The sequence below is a fragment of the Xyrauchen texanus genome, chromosome 30 (assembly GCF_025860055.1).
Source record: "Xyrauchen texanus isolate HMW12.3.18 chromosome 30, RBS_HiC_50CHRs, whole genome shotgun sequence".
Lineage (NCBI taxonomy): Eukaryota > Metazoa > Chordata > Actinopteri > Cypriniformes > Catostomidae > Xyrauchen > Xyrauchen texanus.
The window spans coordinates 6373092-6396270 of record NC_068305.1 but is presented as its reverse complement, the minus strand read 5'-3'; the positions used below and the strand labels follow the sequence as shown (position 1 = coordinate 6396270).

The following is a 23179-nucleotide window of genomic DNA, read 5'->3' as shown; positions in this document are numbered from 1 at the left end:
TAAATGTCTATTGTAATTGTCATTTTTGTGCCAGATAATTGTAGAATTTAAAAGATAATGACAACTTGAAGGAACAGTTCACACAAAAATGAAAATTCTCTTATTATTTACTGACCTTCTTGCCATCCCAGATGTGTTTGACTTTTTCCTTTTGCAGAACAGAAATTAAGATTTTTAGAAGAATATCTCAGCTCTGTTGGTCCTCACAATGCAAGTGAATGGTGGCCAGAACTCTGAATGTCCAAATATCACATACAGGCATCATAAAAATTATCTTCTGAAGCGATGCAATAGGTTTTGGGTGAGAACAAACCCATATCAAATAAATAAGCATGATCATGATTTCAAACTGGATTATGCTTCCTAGTGCTTGGTGCATTGTGTGTACTAGATGGTGCTATAGGAAGTATAATCGTGCTTGAAATCACGATCGCCAAGCAGACCGCTGCCTAGATTTGTAGAGAAAAATTTATTATATTTTGGTCTGTTCTCACCCGAAACCAATTGGATCACTTCGGAAGACATTAATTAAACCACTGGAGTCGTTTGGACCTTCAGAGTTCTGGCCATCATATATTGTATTGTATAGGCCTACAGAGCTGAGATATTCTTCTAAAAATCTTTCTTTGTGTTCTGCAGAAGAAAGTAAGTCACACATCTTGGATCCTATGAGGGTGAGTAAATGAGAGGATTTTCATTTTTGGGTGAAATATCCCTTTAAATTGCTTTTAATGTAGTTAATTTAATTTACTAAGTAAATTAAATTATAACTAACTACTTTTACAAATAGGTACCTTGACTGCAGTTGAAATACTTAAATTATGAGAAGCTTGCAGCTTGGGAAGTAGCTTCCCCAACACTCGTTAAAATTGACAAATAGATTGGCATTTGTGATGTCAGCTGAAAAGGCAAATCGTTTCACAGGTTATTACAGATTGATGAAAGACTGAAGACATTTTATTTATTTTTCATGCACAATAATACCAGGAACATGTATTAAGAAAGTAAACCAGGTCAATTATGATTTCATGCTGAGTTTAACCTACAGACACTAGAGGGCAGCAGTGTCCAAGCAATCGTTGATTTTGAGCCTCGAATAAACAGTGCACTGAGTGGCAGCAGTGAGCAAACTGGAGAAATGTCAAACCAGCCCAATGCACTTATTGTAATAATAACAACAATACACCTTTCCTGGCTGCTCCATAGGGATCTTTACTGTTGTCAAACTGCATTCTAGAGCTGGCATCTCCACTGCCTCCTGCATGCATGATGCCTCGCTTCTGGAAGACTGGGTCACTGCCTTCAAAGAAGGGATCTTGTACACTAACACCACTATTTCTAAAGAAGAGGGGTAAAATAAGAACAGCCAGTCAATACATTAACAAACACACACACACACACACACACACACACACACACACACACACACACACACACACACACACACACACACACACACACACACACACACACACACAAGAGTAACAGACTACAACATTACACATACATAGTGTTTCCTAAAATAAATAAAATGTTGAGTTTACTGTCTGAATGGAATGTTATGAGTTTAAAGTTGGTGTTGGAAGGCTAATAATTAATTTAATTACCTGAGGTATCTTTAAATAAATAAGTTACAAACATTGTTTTGTTTGTTAAGTAAAACAAACAGGAGCAAAGGGGAAGTCCTCCCGCAGCAAAATCAGAATTCTGTATGTAACACTGCACATGTGTTTAGCCCACCTGCCGCCTGGCTGAGGAGTCACTTGTCCGTGAGGTGTGGTAGATGGTGTTGGGGGCTTTAGGTCCCCTGGCATCTCTGTCATGGTGCTACTCCCTGTTGATTGAGGAGTCTGCGGCCCCTGAAGAGAGCTGGAGTTTGCTGTTGAACAGTGGAAAGTAGTATATTAGACAAGAGAACAAGTATTGTTGTAGTCAAAGACAATAAAACAGGGGGTTGAGATTCACAGAAGCATTCCAACACTTTATTAATCAACTTTTACAATGCACAAAAATATATAAATCAGAATGTAAAAAAATAATCAGAAACGTCTTTTAATAATCAGAAGAGATTTTTTTTTGTATTACTAAAAAAGGATGTGTGGGCCAAAACATTACAGATAAATGCAGCCTGTAAGTGTAGTCAGAAATATTGTAATTACGAGTTCCAAACACGTTTATGACCAAGAGAAGTCGTATTTACAAGTGTGAAACTCTGGAATTCTAGATAATTCACGAGTTGCCGAGTAGTAGCACTGCTGTGTGCCAATATAAAATATGATGACAAGCAATGATTTTACAAAATGATTTCAATTTCAGTGCTTTATTTTCACAGTATTGATTTGTTATACATGACAGTCAGCTCATGTAAAGCTAAGGACTTACACTACATTTTAAGCCAATCGATTGATAATTTGTTAGAAACCATGCATTAATAAACCATATTGGTCATGTAAAAGTGAAGCATGTGCATTTGCTTATGCTGATTCAATGGTTCAACAGGAAAATAGCCTTTGCCGCCATTTATTGTGTATTTGCTTCAGTTTGTCTTCTGTATTTTGTTTCCAACATTAATACATGACATGTAAGAAAAAAAATGCATGTGGTCCGCTTCGTATCTGGGTCCTGATCAACCTGTAAGGATATATTTTGTGATAACAACTGGCTGACTGTACATTATCCTGCTTCCTACATGCCTACAAAAAAAACTAACAAAAAAAAAAGATTATAAATGTCCATAAAATATTGATATGTGTTGAAATTGTGTAATTAAGTGAGAAGAAAGAATTCACTGAACAGCTGAATTCCACCTCTGGTTTATGTCGGAGTTCTGTCTATGTTTATTTAGTAATTAATGACCATCTGACTTCTCATTATCCAGCTTATTACAAGACTACTTGCCAAATAAATAAATGGACATGAAACATTGGTTTGAGCTGAAATTATTTAGTTAGCTTATTAGTACAGTTTACACTGTGATACAAGAAGTAGGAAAGGTGACTTGCAATAGCCAGATGTCCGGTCTGATTTGTATTAATCCCCATAGGTATGTGCAGTTATCGCTCAGAAATATCAGATCGCAAGATAGAGACATTGACCAATCAGAATAGAGTTTTCCAGAGACCCGTGTCATCAGTCCTAATAACGAATGCACGACAGCTTCCCAGGTGCACTTAAATGCAGCAAAATAATACAGCCATTTGGTGACCAAAATCGGACACACTAAATTGAAATGTCGACAAAAATTGAGATTTATCGCAAAATTTGTGATCGTAGTGTCACGTTATATATTGATGTGCCGAACAATTAGTCCTGGGCACAAAAATGCTTTGTGATGTAAAGCAATCACAGTCAGCCAGAAAATATTTGATGTCTAATATACTGTATAGCTATTTGGAGCTGGAATTTGTACCAATGAAATTTCAGATTGGGTGTGGCTGCCCAAAGCTTGACGCTGCATAAATAGAAACAAAGTGATAAATATAATAACATGTCTCGTCACTTTATCACTGTAACAGAATAAGAATCCCACTGCTAGAGAAAAGGAGGAATATGCATTAACAAATAATAATAATACAAATATTAAACTGATTAATTCTAATTCTGACTGGATAAGCCAGAGTCAAAGTCGCAGTAAAATGTCAATAACCTCACGCCTGTCATCAAACATTTTATATGAACGTGTCTAGTTGCTTAGCAAAAGTCCTATAGGTAGTCTAATGAACTACAGGTGAAACTCGAAAAATTAGAATATTGTGCAAAAGTTCATTAATTTCAGTAATTCAACTTAAAAGGTGAAACTAATATATTATATAGACTCATTACAAGCAAAGTAAGATATTTCAAGCCTTTATTTGATATAATTTTGATGATTATGGCTTACAGCTTATGAAAACCCCAAATTCAGAATCTCAGAAAATTAGAATATTGTGAAAAGTTCAGTATTGTAGGCTCAAAGTGTCACACTCTAATCAGCTAAACACCTGCAAAGGGTTCCTGAGCCTTTAAATGGTCTCTCAGTCTGGTTCAGTTGAATTCACAATCATGGGGAAGACTGCTGACCTGACAGTTGTGCAGAAAACCATCACTGACACCCTCCACAAGGAGGGAAAGCCTCAAAAGGTAATTGCAAAAGAAGTTGGATGTTCTCAAAGTGCTGTATCAAAGCACATTAATAGAAAGTTAAGTGGAAGGGAAAAGTGTGGAAGAAAAAGATGCACAAGCAGCAGGGATGACCGTAGCCTGGAGAGGATTGTCAGGAAAAGGCCATTCAAATGTGTGGGGGGCTTCACAAGGAGTGGACTGAGGCTGGAGTTACTGCATCAAGAGCCACCACACACAGACGGGTCCTGGACATGGGCTTCAAATGTCAAACGTCTTACCTGGGCTAAAGAAAAAAAGAACTGGTCTGTTGCTCAGTGGTCCAAAGTCCTCTTTTCTGATGAGAGCAAATTTTGCATCTCATTTGGAAACCAAGGTCCCAGAGTCTGGAGGAAGAATGGAGAGGCACACAATCCAAGATGCTTGAAGTCCAGTGTGAAGTTTCCACAGTCTGTGTTGGTTTGGGGAGCCATGTCATCGGCTGGTGTTGGTCCACTGTGCTTTATTAAGTCCAGAGTCAATGCAGCCGTCTACCGGGACATTTTAGAGCACTTCATGCTTCCTTCAGCAGACAAGCTTTATGGAGATGCTGACTTCATTTTCCAGCAGGACTTGGCACCAAAAGTACACTGACACTGACACTTGACACTGCCAAAAGTACCAAAACCTGTTCAATGACCATGGTATTACTGTGCTTGATTGGCCAGCAAACTCGCCTGACCTGAACCCCATAGAGAATCTATGGGGCATTGCCAAGAGAAAGATGAGAGACATGAGACCAAACAATGCAGAAGAGCTGAAGGCCGCTATTGAAGCATCTTGGTCTTCCATAACACCTCAGCAGTGCCACAAGCTGATAGCATCCATGCCACGCCGCATTGAGGCAGTAATTAATGCAAAAGGGGCCCAAACCAAGTCCTGAGTACATATGCATGATTATACTTTTCAGAGGGCTGATATTTCTGTATTTAAAATCCTTTTTTTTTTATTGATTTCATGTAATATTCTAATTTTCTGAGATTCTGAATTTGGGGTTTTCATAAGCTGTAAGCCATAATCATCAAAATTATATCAAATAAAGGCTTGAAATATCTTACTTTGCTTGTAATGAGTCTATATAATATATTAGTTTCACCTTTTAAGTTGAATTACTGAAATTAATGAACTTTTGCACGATATTCTAATTTTTCGAGTTTCACCTGTATATCACATGGCAGAATATTTTTTATTCCAATTTTTATTAATACATTAAATTATTTATTAAACATTTGTGTATTATATCAGAATCTGATTCTGGTTAATGGACTATTAATGGACTACATATCTCTATTTAAAAAATCTACAAGCAAATTACAATGTCCTAATCAGTTCTTCCAAGCTCCAGGGAAAGTAACCCAAATCTTTCAATCCCCAGATTGCATTTCCATAATCCAATAACATTTGAATACCCCAGTAATTAATTTCCAAAGAAATGTAATGGTATAAAAAGGACACTATCCTAATGACATCTGAAATTTTCACGGCTCAGCTCAGAGCAGTAAAAGCTACATCAAAATATGTCAGAGCAGGAAACAAAAAGAATCAGGTTAGAGTGAAAGAACGAGGGAACGAAAGAGTGTCTAATTTTCAAGTTCTCGATCTGCTGCCATAAAAACGTTCAGAACTAAAAATAAACAATGCATGGTGCTATGCTACAACACTTCCAGACAGTGTGACTGCCAATGACCTCACACATATTGAGAGAGAGAGAGAGAGAGAGAGAGAGAGAGAGGGAAATTAAGAGCTGGCTCACTGGTCTGCATTGAGCGTAGGGTCGGACTGAGGTCACTTTTGTTTTTATCCCACACTCCTCCCCTCATTAATCTTCTCGGAGGGAAACCCTCTCGTCTACTTTTTGACAGCTCTCTCTCTTCCTGTGTGACATCATCAGCCATTAGTGTGTCAGGGTTTTAAGGGGATCATTCAGCTGGCTGCTTGACAGCTCTTTCTCTCACTCATCCATCCCCCTGTCTGATTTTTTTTTTCTTCAGTGACTCAAGTCACCTGTCAGATATTTATAGTTCTGTCTGGAGCAGCTCTGAACTGATTATAAGGCAACTCGACCAAAGCATCATGTGAGTGATGCAGACAAATCTAAGGAGAGGAATATTATGATATTTTACTCCAATAGCACAACAAATCGTCTTTGTTATAAAAAGTACAGAGAAAATGTGTGTGGTGCTTCCCTGCGAAAAAGTTGCTGCCATGTTATTAGGGTGTTGTTAATGTTTCTTTGTGGTTGCTAGGGCGTAGCTAGGGTGTCTTGAGTGGTTGCTTATTGTCCTAAGACAAGAGTCTCTATGATATTCTGGTCTCTAGATATGGTTCAGGTCCCTCGTCAATGCAAATCTATTTTCCACAAGATGTATTCACTCATTGGGGTTCATTCATTGAAGTTACGAATCACAATTGAATGCTTAAGGCCAAAGTATACTTCGGGTGTCTGCATTGTGACGCAAACTGCATCATCAGCACAGCCACGAGGCTTGACCGTGTGCATAGATTTTCTTGACCTGCGCACGCGGTCCTCTGCTGCGCGCTTCACTGATGCATGCGCCTGCAATTGACTGTACTAAAAGAGTATCACAAAGAAGTTGCAGTGGGCATGCATCAAATGCGTTCGTATCGCTCGCGGTCAGTAGATTATAATCACAAACATGCAAAAAAATAAGTATGCCTTGGCAATAGTAATAGCGATGCTTGCCTTAAATACTCCTAACTATATCAGTTCAATAAGACAATAAACTGCACAATCCATAAAACATAGGACCAAGTTAACAGTGATTTAATGGATATACACCTTTCTTATGTCTAACACATTGCTCTCTCTATAGTAATGCAGTAAGCTGCTTTACCAGGTGAGGGTGGCTGGATCTTGGCCTGCTGTTTTTGCTTCTTGCCGTCTCCCATGGCAAAAGAGTCGGGCGGAGGTTCTTCTCCACGCTCTACCTTGCACTCGTAGGCAAACAGGTATTGGATGTAATGCTTCTTCAGGGAACTAGCCGAACTACTGGACAATCCCACGTTTAGGTGAGTGGACAGCTCTCTCCATTTCTTGTTCTTATTTACCTGTTCAAGGCGAGAGTTTCAGTCAAAACCCTTGAAGAGAAAACAAGGTACAATATAGCAGCCCCTGACATTCTGGGGTCCTAAGCAGAATTTAAAAATGGGGCCTTCCTACCTACAGGTACCTAACCAGACACAGCCAACATCAATAACCAAGCAATCTTAAACCGGAAATAAACAAGTACATTTATTCAGAAGTATAAAGCATTAAAAATGCAAAACTATCAACAGGCCTAACAACTTTAGAAGTGCAAAATTTAAAGCTTATAAATAAACACCAAACAAACAAGGAGGGGAATTGTGCCATGCAAATTGCATTCGTTAATGCAATTACCCGATTTTCCTTCAGTGAATAAAGTGCTAAAATAGTCCTCTCTCCCCACCCCCTAGTTTCATTTGAAGCCTTTGAGTAATGGTTATTTAGATATGAGGGATGGACATAGAGGTTTTGCCTTACTTTTTTTTTTTCTACCCAATTTGGAATGTCCCATTCACAATCCACTCTAAGTCCTTGTGATGGCATAGTGACTTGCCTCAATCCAGGTGGCGGAGGACGAATCTCAGTTGCCTCCGCGTCTGAAACCGTCAATCCGCGCATCTCATCATGTGGCTTGTTGAGCACGTTACTGCGTGTGGAGGCTTCACACTATTCTCTGCAGTATGCACGCACAACTCACCACACACCCCACCGAGAGTAAATATATTTAAAAAATTTTTGAACTTTCTTCCATGAAATGCAAATTGGCTGGTCACAAGACAAGTGAAAACGAATGATGTTTGACATCATCTGTTTCAAATCTGGCACGAAAGCCTTTATATAGACAGGGAGTTTATAGTGGCAGTAAATATTTTTAAATGAGTTTCTACATAATCACCGGGTGACTGCAAATGTTTTTTCATTTTTTAAAATCCTGTTATTGTTTTTTTTTTTATTACTGCATGTTAATTGTTTTTTCCCCAAAAGAATCACATAGGTTTTTAAAGTTATTGTTACCGCTATTGGTAACCACAAATGTGTCATACCTATTGTCAATCTTGTTTTTATGTATTAGAGTAGTAGTTCAAAAACGTTTTGAATCCAAGTCCCCCATTGTCCAAGACAATATCCTAAGGCCCCCATCCTCCAGAAACTAGAAGTTTCAATAGATTAAAGTTCTTCATTATGATTAATAGAAGTACTAGGAACACTTTGTAAGTAAGCCTACATCTTGATTGTTTTTTTTTTTTTTGCATTTTAATTAGGGATGGCATTTTCAAGTATTTTTGTATTTGAGTACTCTAACCCACAAAAACAAGTAATTGATTAGCCGTAAATTTAAATGTTATTCATACAATAAAATGCTTATAAATGACAATATAATCAGAAATTAGAACAGTCTGTTTATTTAACATAAATAATTGTTTCAATGAATCCGTGTATGGACATACATGGCTCTTTCTACGAGGGGATTAATACATAATCAAACAAATTGTGTATTTATGAATTGCATCCAAATTCAGTCTGTTACCATTGTTTATTCATTCTGTACTCCTGATGTAATTTCACCGATCTCCAGTTGCCTTTTATTAAATGCGCTCTACCCTTGTTCAGAGATTTAAGGCACATACACACATGCTGGTGTCATAAGCTTCCGAGTTTCTTGTACCGCTTCCCATTTTCTTTCAAACATAAATGCAGATTCTTGTCCGTTGGTAGGCATGACTCCAAATATTATCAAAATATTACAAGTATTTCCAAACTTGACTTCACACTTGGCCAAAGACGCCATCACAATTCCTTCTCTCATCCAACACATCAGAGGACTCAATTGTAACTGCAATATTTAGTGAGAGATTCAGAGGGAAAGTACTGTATATTTCAGCATTGTTCACCACAGGCAAATGCGCTAAAAATGTTAATTTAATTGGTGCAGAACTACAGTACAACTCAACTTGTCGATTACTTATGCACATCCATAATTTAAATTCAGCTTGATCATTTTAATATAACTTGATTTAAAATTTAAAAAATAAATATCGAAGCTCAGTTGGAAGTTTGCGGAGACCCCTAGATGGCCCCGGCCCCCAGGTTGAGAACTCAACTACAAAATTACTCAACAATGCTCATCCCTAGCGAACACACAGCAGTATTCTTGCATAATATTATAATAATAATTATTATTTTTTTATAAAGAGCTCTTGCACAAATTGTCACCCCATCACTCACCATTGCCAGGCCTCCAATCTCTCGAACGCAGAGGTAGAGACGGCACAGATCCAATGGCTTCTTTCCCACTAAGGGTAGGGTCAGGACAGGCATGCCCCTCTCCTCCATGAAGGTGATGTAACAATCCACCCAAGCTCTCCTCTCAGGTTCACAGCCCATGTCGTACAGTCGCGTTATCTTCTCGTTTGTCATGTTCCCTGAGCTGTGCTTCTGGGGTGCATGGGTAGATGAATACAGGAGGGAAGGAGATATAGATATTGAGAATTTGATTTGTGTCTTGAGACCCATTTTAAACCTTGTATTTTATTCATCTCAAGTGTTCTTATCAAGTGGACAGATGGATTTTAACACCCTGTGTAAATAGGGCCAAAGTGAGGAAGTCTCACATTACCATGTCAGCAGTCAAAACTGTTCAGAGTATAAAATAGGAGACCTAAACTACAACGGAGGAAGAAAGAAAGGTGGGGAAAATAAAAAGATGTGCGTAAGGCACTTACAGGACTGCTGGGGGTCTTTGGCCAGACAGGGCTGCTAATGCTGTCGCTGTCGTCCCCCTGATAAGAGGACAGACTAGCTGGGCTGGGGGAGAGAGGGGATGGGGTGGGAGGCTGGGTCACACACTGAGAACCGTAGTTGTCCTGTTGCGGAGAACACAGAGAAACAGACACACAGTTCATGGTGAGAGACAGCTAAAAAGTCCACTTTACCCCTTTTTCTGGTGCCAGTGTTGTGCAAGATTTTATTCAGCCAATAAACATTTTTCACATTTGAAATTGGCTTGACTGGAAATAATGCCAACATTCTGCTCACAAGTGATTTGTACCTTGAATTTTCTTTGTTTTCTTTAAACAACTCTTGTCTCATATTTGATCTCAAGCATGCTCCTCATTGATGCTTTTGTCATCTTGGTTAAGAAGTAACTTCCCACAATAAATATTAAAATGCCTGGTTTATGATTATTTCACTCTCTGTTCAGATTATCATAGTTTTAAACATGTAATAATTAGTTTATTTTTATAATGGATTTTCATAGTTTCATTATGAATGTCTGGGTCTGGCACAAGGTTAAAACAGTCAAATATACACATAAAAAGTATAGAAAAGTACCAAAAATAAATGATGAATGCCTGATTAATGTTTTAACTGTTTTAATCAATTTTAATGAGACCTTCATATCACAAAAAAAAGTTGAAATCTGTTTGTTTTAATTAAAATCCCCCAAATACTGTACATTATGTGGAGTGGGAGATATCTCTGTGGGCGGTGCTAAAAATGCAGCAGAAACAGAAACTAATAAGCAACCATCTCAAAGTCAGCTAAAATAAATTAGCTTTTATCACTTGTCACTTTTATCTTTACACCGCTGGTTAGGACACGGTGTCAGACCAATGCATCATGATGCATCGATGCACTGACAGCTCTCTCTCTAGGAGTTTTTCACCTCTTCTGAGCAGATATGATCTTCGTTTAGGTTGAAGCAGAAGGAGCTATTATGCAAAGGTCAAGTCATACAGTGCAGCAACAGACATAAACAGAATATTTAGGAGTAATATAAGTGTTTTTACTGCTTTACACCCTGTCTACACTGGATGTGAGTGTCACGTCAAAAGCAGTAGAACCCCATTATAATCAATGTCGTGGTCTACACTGGAAGCATCTGTTGCAGCATGTCCATCTTACCGACAATAAACAGGTGTCATGTTCCATTTCGCGATGCATGCGCTAGTGCAACTACACAAATTAAAGGAGTTTGAACGTTTGTGATGACGCGTCCAGAGTAGACAGCCCTTCAAGCCGTAGTGTCGCGCCACGTCAATGGCCATGCCCGCTGTAGACAGGGTGTGAGTATACATAAACATAAAGGGGTGTGAGAGAGAGAGAGAGAGAGTGAGAGAGAGAGAGAGAGAGAGAGAGATATCTGTTAATACCTTTGGCTTGGGGGGCTCTGTGGTGGGTGTGCTGCACTCCTCCTTGTGCTCAGCTCTCTGTTTGGGAACAGTGGGCATCATGGCATCCCTTGAGCCCATCATTGGCCCTGCGGGGGATTCACACCTTAGATTGCAACATCCAGACATCTACACAACATCTGATCATACCCCCTCTAAACAGAGGCATAAGTGCAAAGAGTGAGCAATTGTTATACCACATCCTAACTAGGCGAGACCCAAGTTTCCTGCATTAAGCAATTGTTCGGTCGTCACAAAAAGTGAGATGTTTTACATAGTGACAGCCAATCAAATATATTTTATACAACTATGAGGAGTAGGCTTTTGGACCAATGAGGTTTCACTGGGCGGGGCTTCCCAGTGTGATACACAAGGTCCAAAATTAACCTTTTGCCACACCTGCCAATGGCGAGTGGACTGACAAAATACCGGATCTGAAAGTGAATTTGTTTATAATTTTTTTATTAGAAATATATTTTTGCCATTATGACAATGCTGTTGCAGATGTTTTATTTAGTAGACAATTTATATGTATTTGATTTGAATTGCGCAAGTCACTTAAGGCCTATGTAACCTTTGGTTTTCTGCATTTTCTTGATCACAGTATGTGATGCATATTGCATCATCAACACAGTATACGTGGGTTGTCTGTGTGAAGTTTTCCTAGACATGCGAACAGTTTGCATCTTTGCACGTTGTCGGCACATATGCCTACTGTTGAGGCACAAGTGACGTGGAATCACGTCCAAACGGGCTCATGGTCAAAATATTATACTTTGAAAGGCTAAAAAGTTCAACTGTGCCCAAGATGTATCGGCACAGGGAAAAAACAAGTCAAACCTAGCCTTTACACAAGGGAGGGTCAGACTATTTATAATTTTTACAATTTGATTTGAACCATGTCATATGCTGCAGCTTCTAAAAAGTTTCAGGCAAATTGCATTTTGGACTATGGTGACAGAACAGAAATAGAAAATAAAATGTCTTGTTGTGCATCGCTTGTCGCATTAAAACACCGAGATATGAGTGGAAGCTCTGATGACTTACCTGCAGGCATTGTGTTGTAGGAGGGCCCTTGAGGCGTCATCCTGGCTGAGCTGTTGGACAGTGGATGGTTGTAGGGGGCTCCAGGTCCTATTCCAAGCATATGGGACCCACCCTGATACCCCCCAGGTCTGTGAACAACAGCACACCACCATAAGGACAACATTTTTACTTTATTCATAACTCTCTTAAAGGCCTGTCTAAGATGTGAATAGTTCACTGGTAGGTTGTTAGTAAACTTCATTTATTTAATTTCTGCTTTTTTCTTGTAGTTGGCAAGCACGAAATACTCAGGGACAGAAGAGAGGGTTAAGACTGAAGCTTTTAGGATTAAAGCACAAAGGGGAAGTGCTTCCTGTATATCTAGTTGTTTGTAGAATGTTTACTTTGTTTGTTTGTTTGAACATCCCAACCAGCCAGACAACATTTAGCGCAACCAATAGAGTGAGTTTAGGGTGGGACTATTTGTTTGCCGGACCAATGTCAGACAGTGGGATTAATTTTGCAATTCCGTTTGGTGCCTCTAGTGGTTTAATTAATTGAATTAAATCATGTGATAGCTTTGTGTGAGGAACAGACCGAAATTATGGATGCACTGATTTATCGGCCAAACATCTGTATCGGACGATATTCGCCTTGTTGACTGCCATCGGCCTATCGGCAAATACGATGTCATTCACGATGGCAGTGGCTGATGTTTATCTGTTTATATGCGTTGGTTATTTGCGGTCGACTTGGACAACAGTTGCCTACCCAGCTGCATATTTGGAGAAGATCCAACAGGTGGTACTATAATACCAACACCAAAGCGTTCAATTCTGGTGACTTTGAGAAAAGCATTTATTTATTTTCTCGAGTTTGAGTAACATTCATGTAACTATTGGATAAAGCATTTCTTCCAGTAACTGTTCAGGCAGACGCGTTTTCGCGCTAAAAAAACAAAACGCACCACAATGAATAGAGCAGAACGCAGGAGTCTCGAGACGCGTTTATATCAGTTGAAGAATTTTTTTTAACTTGACATGGCATCTAAAAATGCAGTACTCCTGTGAGAGATGCTAAACACAGTTGTCAAAAGACATCGATCTTGCTAACATTTACATGGAAGACGATTTGAAAAACACATGACACGGCACTTGCTTACCGAATGTAAGTCATTATTGACTGAAAATCTTCACTGCAAATAAATTATTTCCTTCATTGGTATTTTTGTCTTGTTTTCCAGTCAAACATTCTTAAAACAAGATAAATTTACTTGACGAGCAAAATGGTATAAGATATTTTGTATTGTTTTCAGAGAAATCTAACTAGATTTTGTGAATTTTATGCTTAAAACAAGAAAATTATTCTTTACCGTTTGTATTCCACAGAAGAAAATAAGTCATACAGTTTTATTATAACAACATGAGGGTAAGTAAAAAACAAAAAAACTAAAAACAATTAATGAACTATTCCTTTAAACCGGAAGGGCTCTATTTTCGTGAGCGCGCAAAGCACAGCACTACGACCATGCCCTACATCTTAAACCAATTTTTGTGAGAGAGTTAATTCTAAGTGTAATTTCATGCCAGCGCAAATGGGCGTGGGTGCGATTGTTTGCACTTTTGTGGGTGTATGCGTGCATACAATGGGTGTACTGTGAAAAAGTATTTGTCCCTTCCTGATTTCTTTTATTTTTGTGTATTTTTCATAGTAAATTGATCTTCAAATGATATAAAACAAAGGCGACCCAAGTAAACACAAAATACAGTTTTCAAATATATATATTTTTTATTGAAGCAAAAAAGTTATCCAACAACTATATCACCCATGTGAAAAACGAACTGCCCCCTTAAACTTAATAGCTGGTTGTGCCAACTTTAGTAGCAACAACTGCAACCAAATGCTTCAGATAACTGTAGATCTGTCTTTCAAAACTCTGTGGTGGAATTTTGGCCCACTTTTCTTTGCAGAACAACTTTAGTTCAGCCACATTGGAGGGTTTTTAGAGCATGAACTGCACAGTTAAGGTCCTGCCACAGCATTTCAATCGGGTTCAAGTCAGGACTTTGACTAGGCCACGCTGAAACTTTAATTTAGCTGCATTTGAGCCATTGAGAGGTGGACTTACTCCAGTACTTTGGATCATTGTCTTGCTGCATAATCCAGTTGCACTTGAGCTTCAACTCACGGACTGATGACCGGATGTTTTCCTTTAGGATTTTCTGGTAGAGAGCAGAATTCATGTTTCCCTAAATTATTGTAATCCAGCTGGCCTTGAAGCAGCAAATCATCCCCACAGCATCTCACTACCACCACCATGCCAGATGTAATGGGACTAACGTTTTCCAAACAGTTCCACTTTCGACACTTTCGTCCACAGAACATTCTCCCAAAAAGTTTGAGGATCATCAAGGTGTGTTTTGGCAAAATTCAGATGACCCTTAATGTTCTTTCGGGTTAGCAGTGGTGTCTTGCCACTCTTCCATGGATGGCATTTGTGGCCAGTGCCAGTGGAGTCATGAACAGTGACCTTTATTGATTCGAGAAAGGCCTGCAGTTCCTTGGACCGTTGTTCCAGGCTTTTTTGTTATTTCCTGGATGAGTTGTGCTCTTGGAGGAATTTCGGAAGGTCGGCCACTTCTGGGAAGGTTCACTACTGTTCCAAGATTTCTCCATTTGGAGATAATGGCACACGCTATGGTTCTTTGGAGTCCCAGCCCCTTTGAAATAGCTTCCCACAACCCTTCCCAGACTGATGTATTTCAATCACCTTTTTCCTCATAATTTCTGGAATTTCTTTCAACCTTGGCATAATGTGCTACTGGGTGAGACCTTTTAGCCAAAATCATGCTGCTGAAAAAGTTCTACTCAAGTGTTGATTTGATTGAACAAGGCTGGTAGTATTCAGGTTTGGGTGTGTCTAGTCCTGCTGAACCATATTATGAATGCAGTTTCATAGATTTTGGGATTTAGTAACTAAAGGGCAAATACTTTTTCACACAGGCAGTTGGTATTGGATAACTTTTTTGATTCAATAAATAACATTCATTTTAAAAGTGTAATTTGTGTTTACTCAGATTGCCTTTGTTTCATGTTAGATATTGTTTGAATTTTTGAAACAATTTAGTATTAGATATACACAAAAACAGAAGAAATCAGGATGGGGCAAATACTTTTTCACTGCACTGTAGATTCAAGACCCACTCAGTCTCTTTTAAAAAAATTCTGGAGGATGAAGGTAAGGCATGAGGGGTGTCAGATGTCTTGACAAAGCAGGCCTTAGGATTAGCCTGGGCATTACAACACAAATGTTCTTCGTATGCCACAATGAAAGCTGGCAATGAGAGTGAGCACATGGCTAATCTGCATGTGTGAAGGTCAGGACTGCTCATCCATACAGAAAAGGGCCTGTAGCCAAAAATCATCAGATCACATGGAATGCTGAAATGGAGATGGTAGGAAGGCTAAGCCTGTTGCTTATACAATGAACTATATGGGTGAAAAATGTATCAAGTATTTGAGCACAATATTTTTCAACTACAGTATTATAACTCAGGAATAACTCATTTGCAAACTTTAATTGTTTTGAGTGTTAAACAATGCAAGTTCTCGTGTAAACATGCAAGCCACTGTGAACAAGCTTCTCTCATAGCGCTCATGAATGCGCAACCGATGTTGAGATTTTCAATGAAAAATTACTAACTTTTGGTTACTTCTAGAATATTTATAGATAAAAACTTTTCACACAGGCCCAACTGGTACTGGATAACTTAATTGCTTCAATAAATAACATTATTATTTTAAAAAAAAATATTTTGTGTTTACTTACCTTGCCTTTGGTTTATGTTTGATTTTGTTTGAATTTTTGAAACAATTTTATATGAAATAATTACAAAAAAAAAAAAAACAGAAGAAATCAAAATGGGGGAAAACACTTTTTCACAGCACTGTATGTAAATGAAGTGGCACAAAGCGCAATTTGCTTTTTTCCTGAGAAATAGGTTATTGCGCTAAGACATTTCAATATCACCTCTTAACTCAGCACAAAGTTCCAATTCAGATCATGCATTTGCAGTTTGGAGATGCCACCAGCAGGTGGTAATAAAGTTCATGTCCAAATACTGAAAGTACAGAACATCAAATAATGTCCCTGACGATCGCAATTTTTCAGGGGTAAATGCTTTAGAATTTTATTAAACTTTCTAGAGGTCAATTTATTTTTTTCAATTATTTGTATTATTATTATTTTATATATAGTCACTGCAAAAGGGGCCGGTGGAAGGAGAGACTAAAATGTTGGATTTGATATGATTTTTGTACCACTTTGTTTTTTTTTTTTTATTGTTAAAATGGATTTCATAAAATTAGTATCGGAAAAAGTGTAGTTTAGGTACCGGTTTCGAAGTCAAGATATCGGTATCGATATAATTTTTTTTTTAACAAAGACGAAGTTGAAGTACATTGTCTATTCTTCTAAATCATTGCATACAGTCCATTTACAACTTCTTGAATGCGCTGTCTCTGTTCATATCGCTGGTGTTTAACAAGGTATGGACTATATAATTGGATGCAGATGGTGGAAATCCCTGAGAAGAAACTCAGAATTCAATTGGACTTGATCCAGCCCATCTACGCATTGCGCAGCGAATTCGCCAAACCTACTTAGCACATTCTAACATGAAAATACCAAAAATTCATGGCCATGACCACTGAATTTGCACTTATGTCTTGTGGCATAGTGCTGCACTTAATGCTCTTAAAATAGGGCCCGGAATGTTTGCTTCCACTCCACTTCTATCACCGGAGTTTTTAATCCCTTTAATCTTTAAAATGTTCTGCCGTTTTCTCTTGAGGATGCATCTCCTGTCCTTATCAAAGCTATATGATTAACCTTTTAAAATGCTAAGAGTAAAACATAAACAAGGCGGTGGAGAGAAGAGAGGCAGATGCCGTACGAGTGTTATGTTTTTGTCATTTCTAGCAGATGCTTGCAGGCTCAAGCGGAGGAAAGCCATCCAGCCAATTAGTGGAGACTGCGGGCTCAGAGCTTAAACCTACCCATACAGCTCAGTGAGAGGCTGAACCTGGCCCTGTCCACAACTGTAGTGGGGGTGATTGAGGTGAGGGGTGGGGAAGGAAGCTGGCCGACCCCCGGGCCCGGACAAGCCAGGGTACACAGGGGATCTAGCAAATGGAGGCCTGAAGTGGAGGAAGAGCATAAGAGTCTCCTTGGTACCTGTTCAGTCAAAGGTGCATTGAGTATTTCCATAACACAGGAGGAGACCAGTCATCATTCACTTTAATTGTATGGAAAAAAGATGCCATGAAAGTGAATGATGACTGAGGCTAACATTCTGCCTAACATCTCCCATTATGTGGCATAGAAGAAAGGAAGTCATTAGTGTTTGGAACAATATAAGTGTGAGTAAATGATGACAACATTTCCATTTTGGAGTGAACCATCCCTTAAAACTACACAAAAATATATTTAATATCTTTTCAACTGTGTAAACACAGTTAATCACAAGTTAAATTAAACCATTGATGCTATCTAGACCAAACCTGACATCATGGGCTCTGTCAGAAACCTGAAAAATTTTGCCTTTGCATGTAGTATAGGGACATAGGAAGGCATCAAATCATATCAGGATCCATTTTGTGCATAATAACTTGTCTCCTGCAATTTCATTATCTCTTGTATTTTTTAAGGCAGCATAGATTTGTCCTTCGCTGCCTATGAACACTCACATTCATGTGTATGCCCTTCGGCTGTTGGGAAAAATAAAAATGGCATCTATAGGTGTGCTTGAAAGAAATGTTAAAGATTATTTCATACTTTCCAAAGTAGACATGACTTTATGCTGCCTTATAAGTCTGTCTAAAAGTGTGTCCTGAGGGGGGTGCGTTCATACACAAAACGATGCAAAATGAGCAATGACGCCGCAAGGCACCTGCCTTCCATTTAAGGCACAACCTTGGTCTGGGTAATCAAAAAAACATAATCAAGGCTCTGATTTACCTGGCCTGGCCCGAGGGCACTGGGTTCTGCTGGACAGATACAGGGCTACTTTCGAGGGATTTGCGGCTAAGGTTGGATGGAGGTGGACCCATCCCTGGGCCAGCAGACTGGGGCATGTTGGGAGATGTCGGAGCCATGTTGCTGGATCCTGCTGGATACGGCTTGGACCCAGCTGCATGTCCTGGTCCCCGAGCTGTGGTCATGGAGCCACAGGGCTGCCCAGGTCCCTGGCCATGCATGGGACTGCTGGCATTAATGCCAAGACTGTTGCCCATGCCTGGACCGGGGCCACTGTAGTTGGCGCCTGGTGCTCCGCCATAGTTAGGAGGCCGCAGGTAGTTACCTAGAGACAGACAAAAATGTAAATATCAGCACAATAAAAGCAATGTTAAAAGAAAATGTGAATCCGTATTATTATTATTATTATTATTACTATTACTTTGCTATGGCCGGCATCATTACTACTATTGCTCTTACTTAGGGTTAAAGGGATAGACAGCTCTCCCAAAAATGAAATTTCTCCCACCATTTACTCACCCTCCTGCCATCCCCGATGTGTATGGCTTCCTTTCTGTGCACAAACAAAGATTTTTAGAAGTATATCTTAGCTCTGTTGGTCCATTTTAATGCAAGCGAAAAGTGTCTAGAACTTTGAAGCTCCAAAAAGCACATAAAAGTAGCATAAAATTAAGATATAAGACTCCAGTGGTTAAATCAATGTCTTAGAGGCGATATAATAGATGTTGGTGAGAAACACATCGATATTTAAGTCCTTTTTCTGGCTACAAATTCTCCTAAGTGCTCAGCCTTCTCCTAAGGAATTTTTTTTTTATTAAATATTGTCTGTTTCTCACCCACACCTATCAAATAACTTCTGAAGACATCAATTTAATCAGTGGAGTCATATGGATTAATTTATGCTGCCTTTATTTGCTTTTTGGACCTTCAAAGTTCTGGCCACCATTCACTTATAGACCTACAGAGCTGAAATATTCTTCTAAAAATAATTGGTGTTTTGCTGAAGAAAGAATGCCATACAAATCTGGGATGGCATGAGGGTGAACTATCCCTTTAATTATTTGAAGGAACCCCTAACCCAAAGTATTCAATTTTGTTGTGTAACTCGCCCTGCATCATTTGTGCAACAAACACCTTAAATCCTCAACATTTTGATACAAACACAACAAATGTTCCACCTTATTATTAAGTAATTTGAAATTGGACCAATTTGATTGGATTTTCAATTGGAGTATCATAAAATAGCGATACATTGATTATTGATTAGCCTTTTTGAGGCAAATATATATTAATATTAGCTGATATTTAAATTAGAGGCCTGATTTGCATTCTGTCCAATTTACTGTCAGTTAACCTTCTGTTTAATGTAGTCTGGCGTAATAGATTTGGGAGGCCAAAAGGGGGTGCAATAACAATAACTGAAGCCAGTTTCAAACCGGACAAGAAGTGCCTGGCCAAGCTGGAACAAGGCACAGGAATCACAAAGGAATCGTCGATGTGCTAAATCCAGTCACCATGAAAACAAAAGTCAAGTACGTTTTTGCACTTTTTCTAGCTCTGTTTGTCCAGGTATTCGGGTGACGTGTCACCCCACGCTTCCTGTAGCACTTGCCATAGATGTGGCTGTCTTGTCAGGCACTTCTCACGCACCTTACAGTCTAGCTGATCCCACAAAATCTCAATGGGGTTAAGATCCATAACACTCTTTTCCAATTATCTGTTGGCCAATGTCTGTGTTTATTTGCCCACTCTAACATTATCTTTTTGTTTTTCTGTTTCAAAAGTGGCTTTTTCTTTACAATTCTTCCCATAAGGCCTGCACCCCTGAGTCTTCTCTTTACTGTTGCTCATGAAACTGGTGTTGAGAGGGTAGAATTCAATGAAGCTGTCAGCTGAGGACATGTGAGGCATCTATTTTCTCAAACTAGCGACTCTGATACTTATCCTCTTGTTTATTTGTACATCTGTCCTTCCACATCTCTTTCTATCCTTGTTAGAGCCAGTTATACTTTGTCTTTGAAGACTAGTGTACTCCTTTTGTAAGAAATCTTCAGTTTTTTTGGCAATTTCAAGCATTGTATAGACTTCATTCCTCATAACAATGATTGATTGTGAGTGTTTTGTTGCCATTTTTGACCTAATATTGACCTTAAGACATGCCAGAATATTGCATACTGTGGCAACTCAAAAACAAACACAAAGACAATGTTAAGTTTCATTTAATGAACCAAATAGCTTTCAGCTGTGCTTGATTTAATTGCAAGTGATTTTCTAGTACCAAATTAGCAATTTAGCATTATTAGTCAAGGATAAGGTGTAGGAATGATGGCTGCTGAAAATGTGGCCTGTCTAGATTTGATAAAGTATTTTTTTCAAATAGTGATGGTGCTGTTTTTTTACATCATTAATGTCCTCCTGACTATACTTTGTGATCAGCTGAATGCCACTTTGGTGAATTAAAGAACCAATTTCCTTCTGAAACAGCAAAATCTGTGCATTATTCCAAAATTTTGGCCGCCAGTGTAGAGTACTCTAGAAACTACCCTGAAAACCTAGCAACCACAAATAAATGCTCTGGTAACAACCTATAGCATTCTAGCATCAAGGGCAGCAAGTGGCAGCACATTTCGCAAACGTCACTTCTCAGAAAAAAAACTAAAAACAACAACATTAAAACCACCTGCCTAATATTGTGGAGGTCCCCCTCGTGCCACCAAAGAGGACCAACCCGCATCTCAGAATAGCATTCTGAGATTATATTCTTCTCACATCAATTGTACAGAGTGTCTATCTGAGTTACCGTAGACTTTGTCAGTTCTAACAAGTCTGGCCATTCTCTGTTGACTTCTCTCATCAACAAGGCATTTCTGTCCACAGAACTGCCGCTCACTGGAAGTTTTTTTGTTTTTGGCACCATTTGGAGTAAACCCTAGAGACTGTTGTGCATGAAAATCCCAGGAGATCAGCAGTTACAGAAATACTCAAACCAACCCATCTGACACCAACAATCATGCCACGTTCCAAATCACTGAGATCACATTTCTTCCCAATTCAGATGGTTGATGTGAACATTAAATGAAGCTCCTGACCCGTATCTGGATGATTTTATGCACTGCAGCCACATGATTGGCTGTAACTGCTGATCTCCTGAGATTTTCTCTAGAATTGACTCAGAATGGTACAAAAAACATCCAGTGAGCGGCAGTTCTGCAGATGGAAACGCCTTGTTTTGGCGGCACGGGGGGGCTTACACAGTATTAGGTGGTTTTAAAGTCAGGAAATGTAGTTTAGTTTCAGGTTGTTGTTTTTTTTTTCAATTCCGTACATAATTTATTTTTTCAGTTAACAAAAATATTTATATTTAGTTTTCATTTACAAAAATAACACTGATTAAAACTGACTGAAAAGTAATATCTGATCTATTAGACATTTGTGGAAGTGCATTGGGAGCCAGCCAACTGGCAGCATGCTGGAGACATTTCTGGCAAACTGACATTCCTTATTAGTGTGGGACTAATCCTCCACAGGTCATCAGAGAGCCCAAGATGAAGTCTTGATGAGGTATATGTTTCAAGACTATCAGCTTGAAAACATTCAGATTGACGCCCACTGGACTGCAGGTTTCTCAACAGATGAGACATAATATTCACCACGTGGAGTTCTGTCTAACGTGCTGATGTGCATAATAGGCAGAAATTTAATCGTGCCCAAATGGCTGGTTGGCAGGAGGTTTTTGCCAAGTAGCGTTTCAGACTCAATTAGAACTGGGAATCCCACTCCTCAAGCTGTCAAAATGTAGAGATCTTCAGCTCTTTCAGTTTCCTAAAGTTCCCTGTGGAAATCAATGGGTTTTGGCATGTTTCCTCTTACTCAGTATAAAAAAGGGCTAATTTATTTTTATAAAATCCAATGTGGCCTGTGCATTTTAAGTCTAGACCTTTAATTCATATTATTCATATCCCATTAAAAAACACAGTTTCGCAATGAATTGGACACGGTATAAACATCATACCTTACAGTGCCTTATGTTATAAGCAACTTATACTTAAGTACCAACAAAATCGTTAAAAAAACGCTAACAAACTTATACATGAAAGCCACAGCCTAGTTTAAACAAACTAATTGGTAGCAATTGATAAAATAGAAAACGCAGCAGAGACATATCTAAAAGACTAACCCTTTTTTTACCCCTGCTTTGTAGTTACACTAAGTAAATACCTTAAACAAGCTCCTTCACGGTGGGGAGGACAAGTGCTGCCAGCTGTCTGACTGTCAACATGGACCTGGAGCAATGCCAATTACACAGAAATGCCATACTGCTGTCAGGCGCTGTATGGTGACTTTTCTCTAGCCCTGTTAATCCCAACATTCCCTCAGGTGAAAAAGAGGGCAGTGTGCTGTCAATCTGAAGGATCCTGGCAGCTGCCCTTCTGACAATGCCCAGAGCCATGAGTGGGCCAGCAGTTCTCAACTGGTTTTGCTTCAGCACCCACAATTTGCATAGGGCATCAAGTAGCAACCCACCACAATACCGAAATTGTTTATCATAAAAAAGTTAACAAAAATGTCCATATAATAAAAAACTAAAATGTATTATTTTTACCATCAACTAAATAGACTCAGCAACATGCTAAATTAATAAAATGATATTGGCCGAAAGGGGGGATTAATTGGCAAAAATCACAATTTGACGTTTTCTGAATGTCTATTGAATTTCAATGGTTTTATACTCTTGTTAGCCAATAATTCTTTGCACAAAAC

At 38.9% G+C, this 23179-nt stretch overlaps 1 protein-coding gene across 1 annotated transcript in view; it reads right to left on the bottom strand.

The window, feature by feature from the left end:
• The window catches only part of arid1b (AT rich interactive domain 1B (SWI1-like)), a 146827-nt gene that overhangs the window by 6985 nt on the left and 116663 nt on the right, over positions 1–23179 (bottom strand). The window contains 9 exon segments of the mRNA XM_052098566.1: positions 1187–1338; positions 1741–1879; positions 6993–7206; positions 9410–9619; positions 9907–10047; positions 11338–11444; positions 12403–12530; positions 17440–17580; positions 18401–18743. Of these exon segments, the coding sequence (XP_051954526.1) occupies positions 1187–1338; positions 1741–1879; positions 6993–7206; positions 9410–9619; positions 9907–10047; positions 11338–11444; positions 12403–12530; positions 17440–17580; positions 18401–18743 (1575 nt within the window).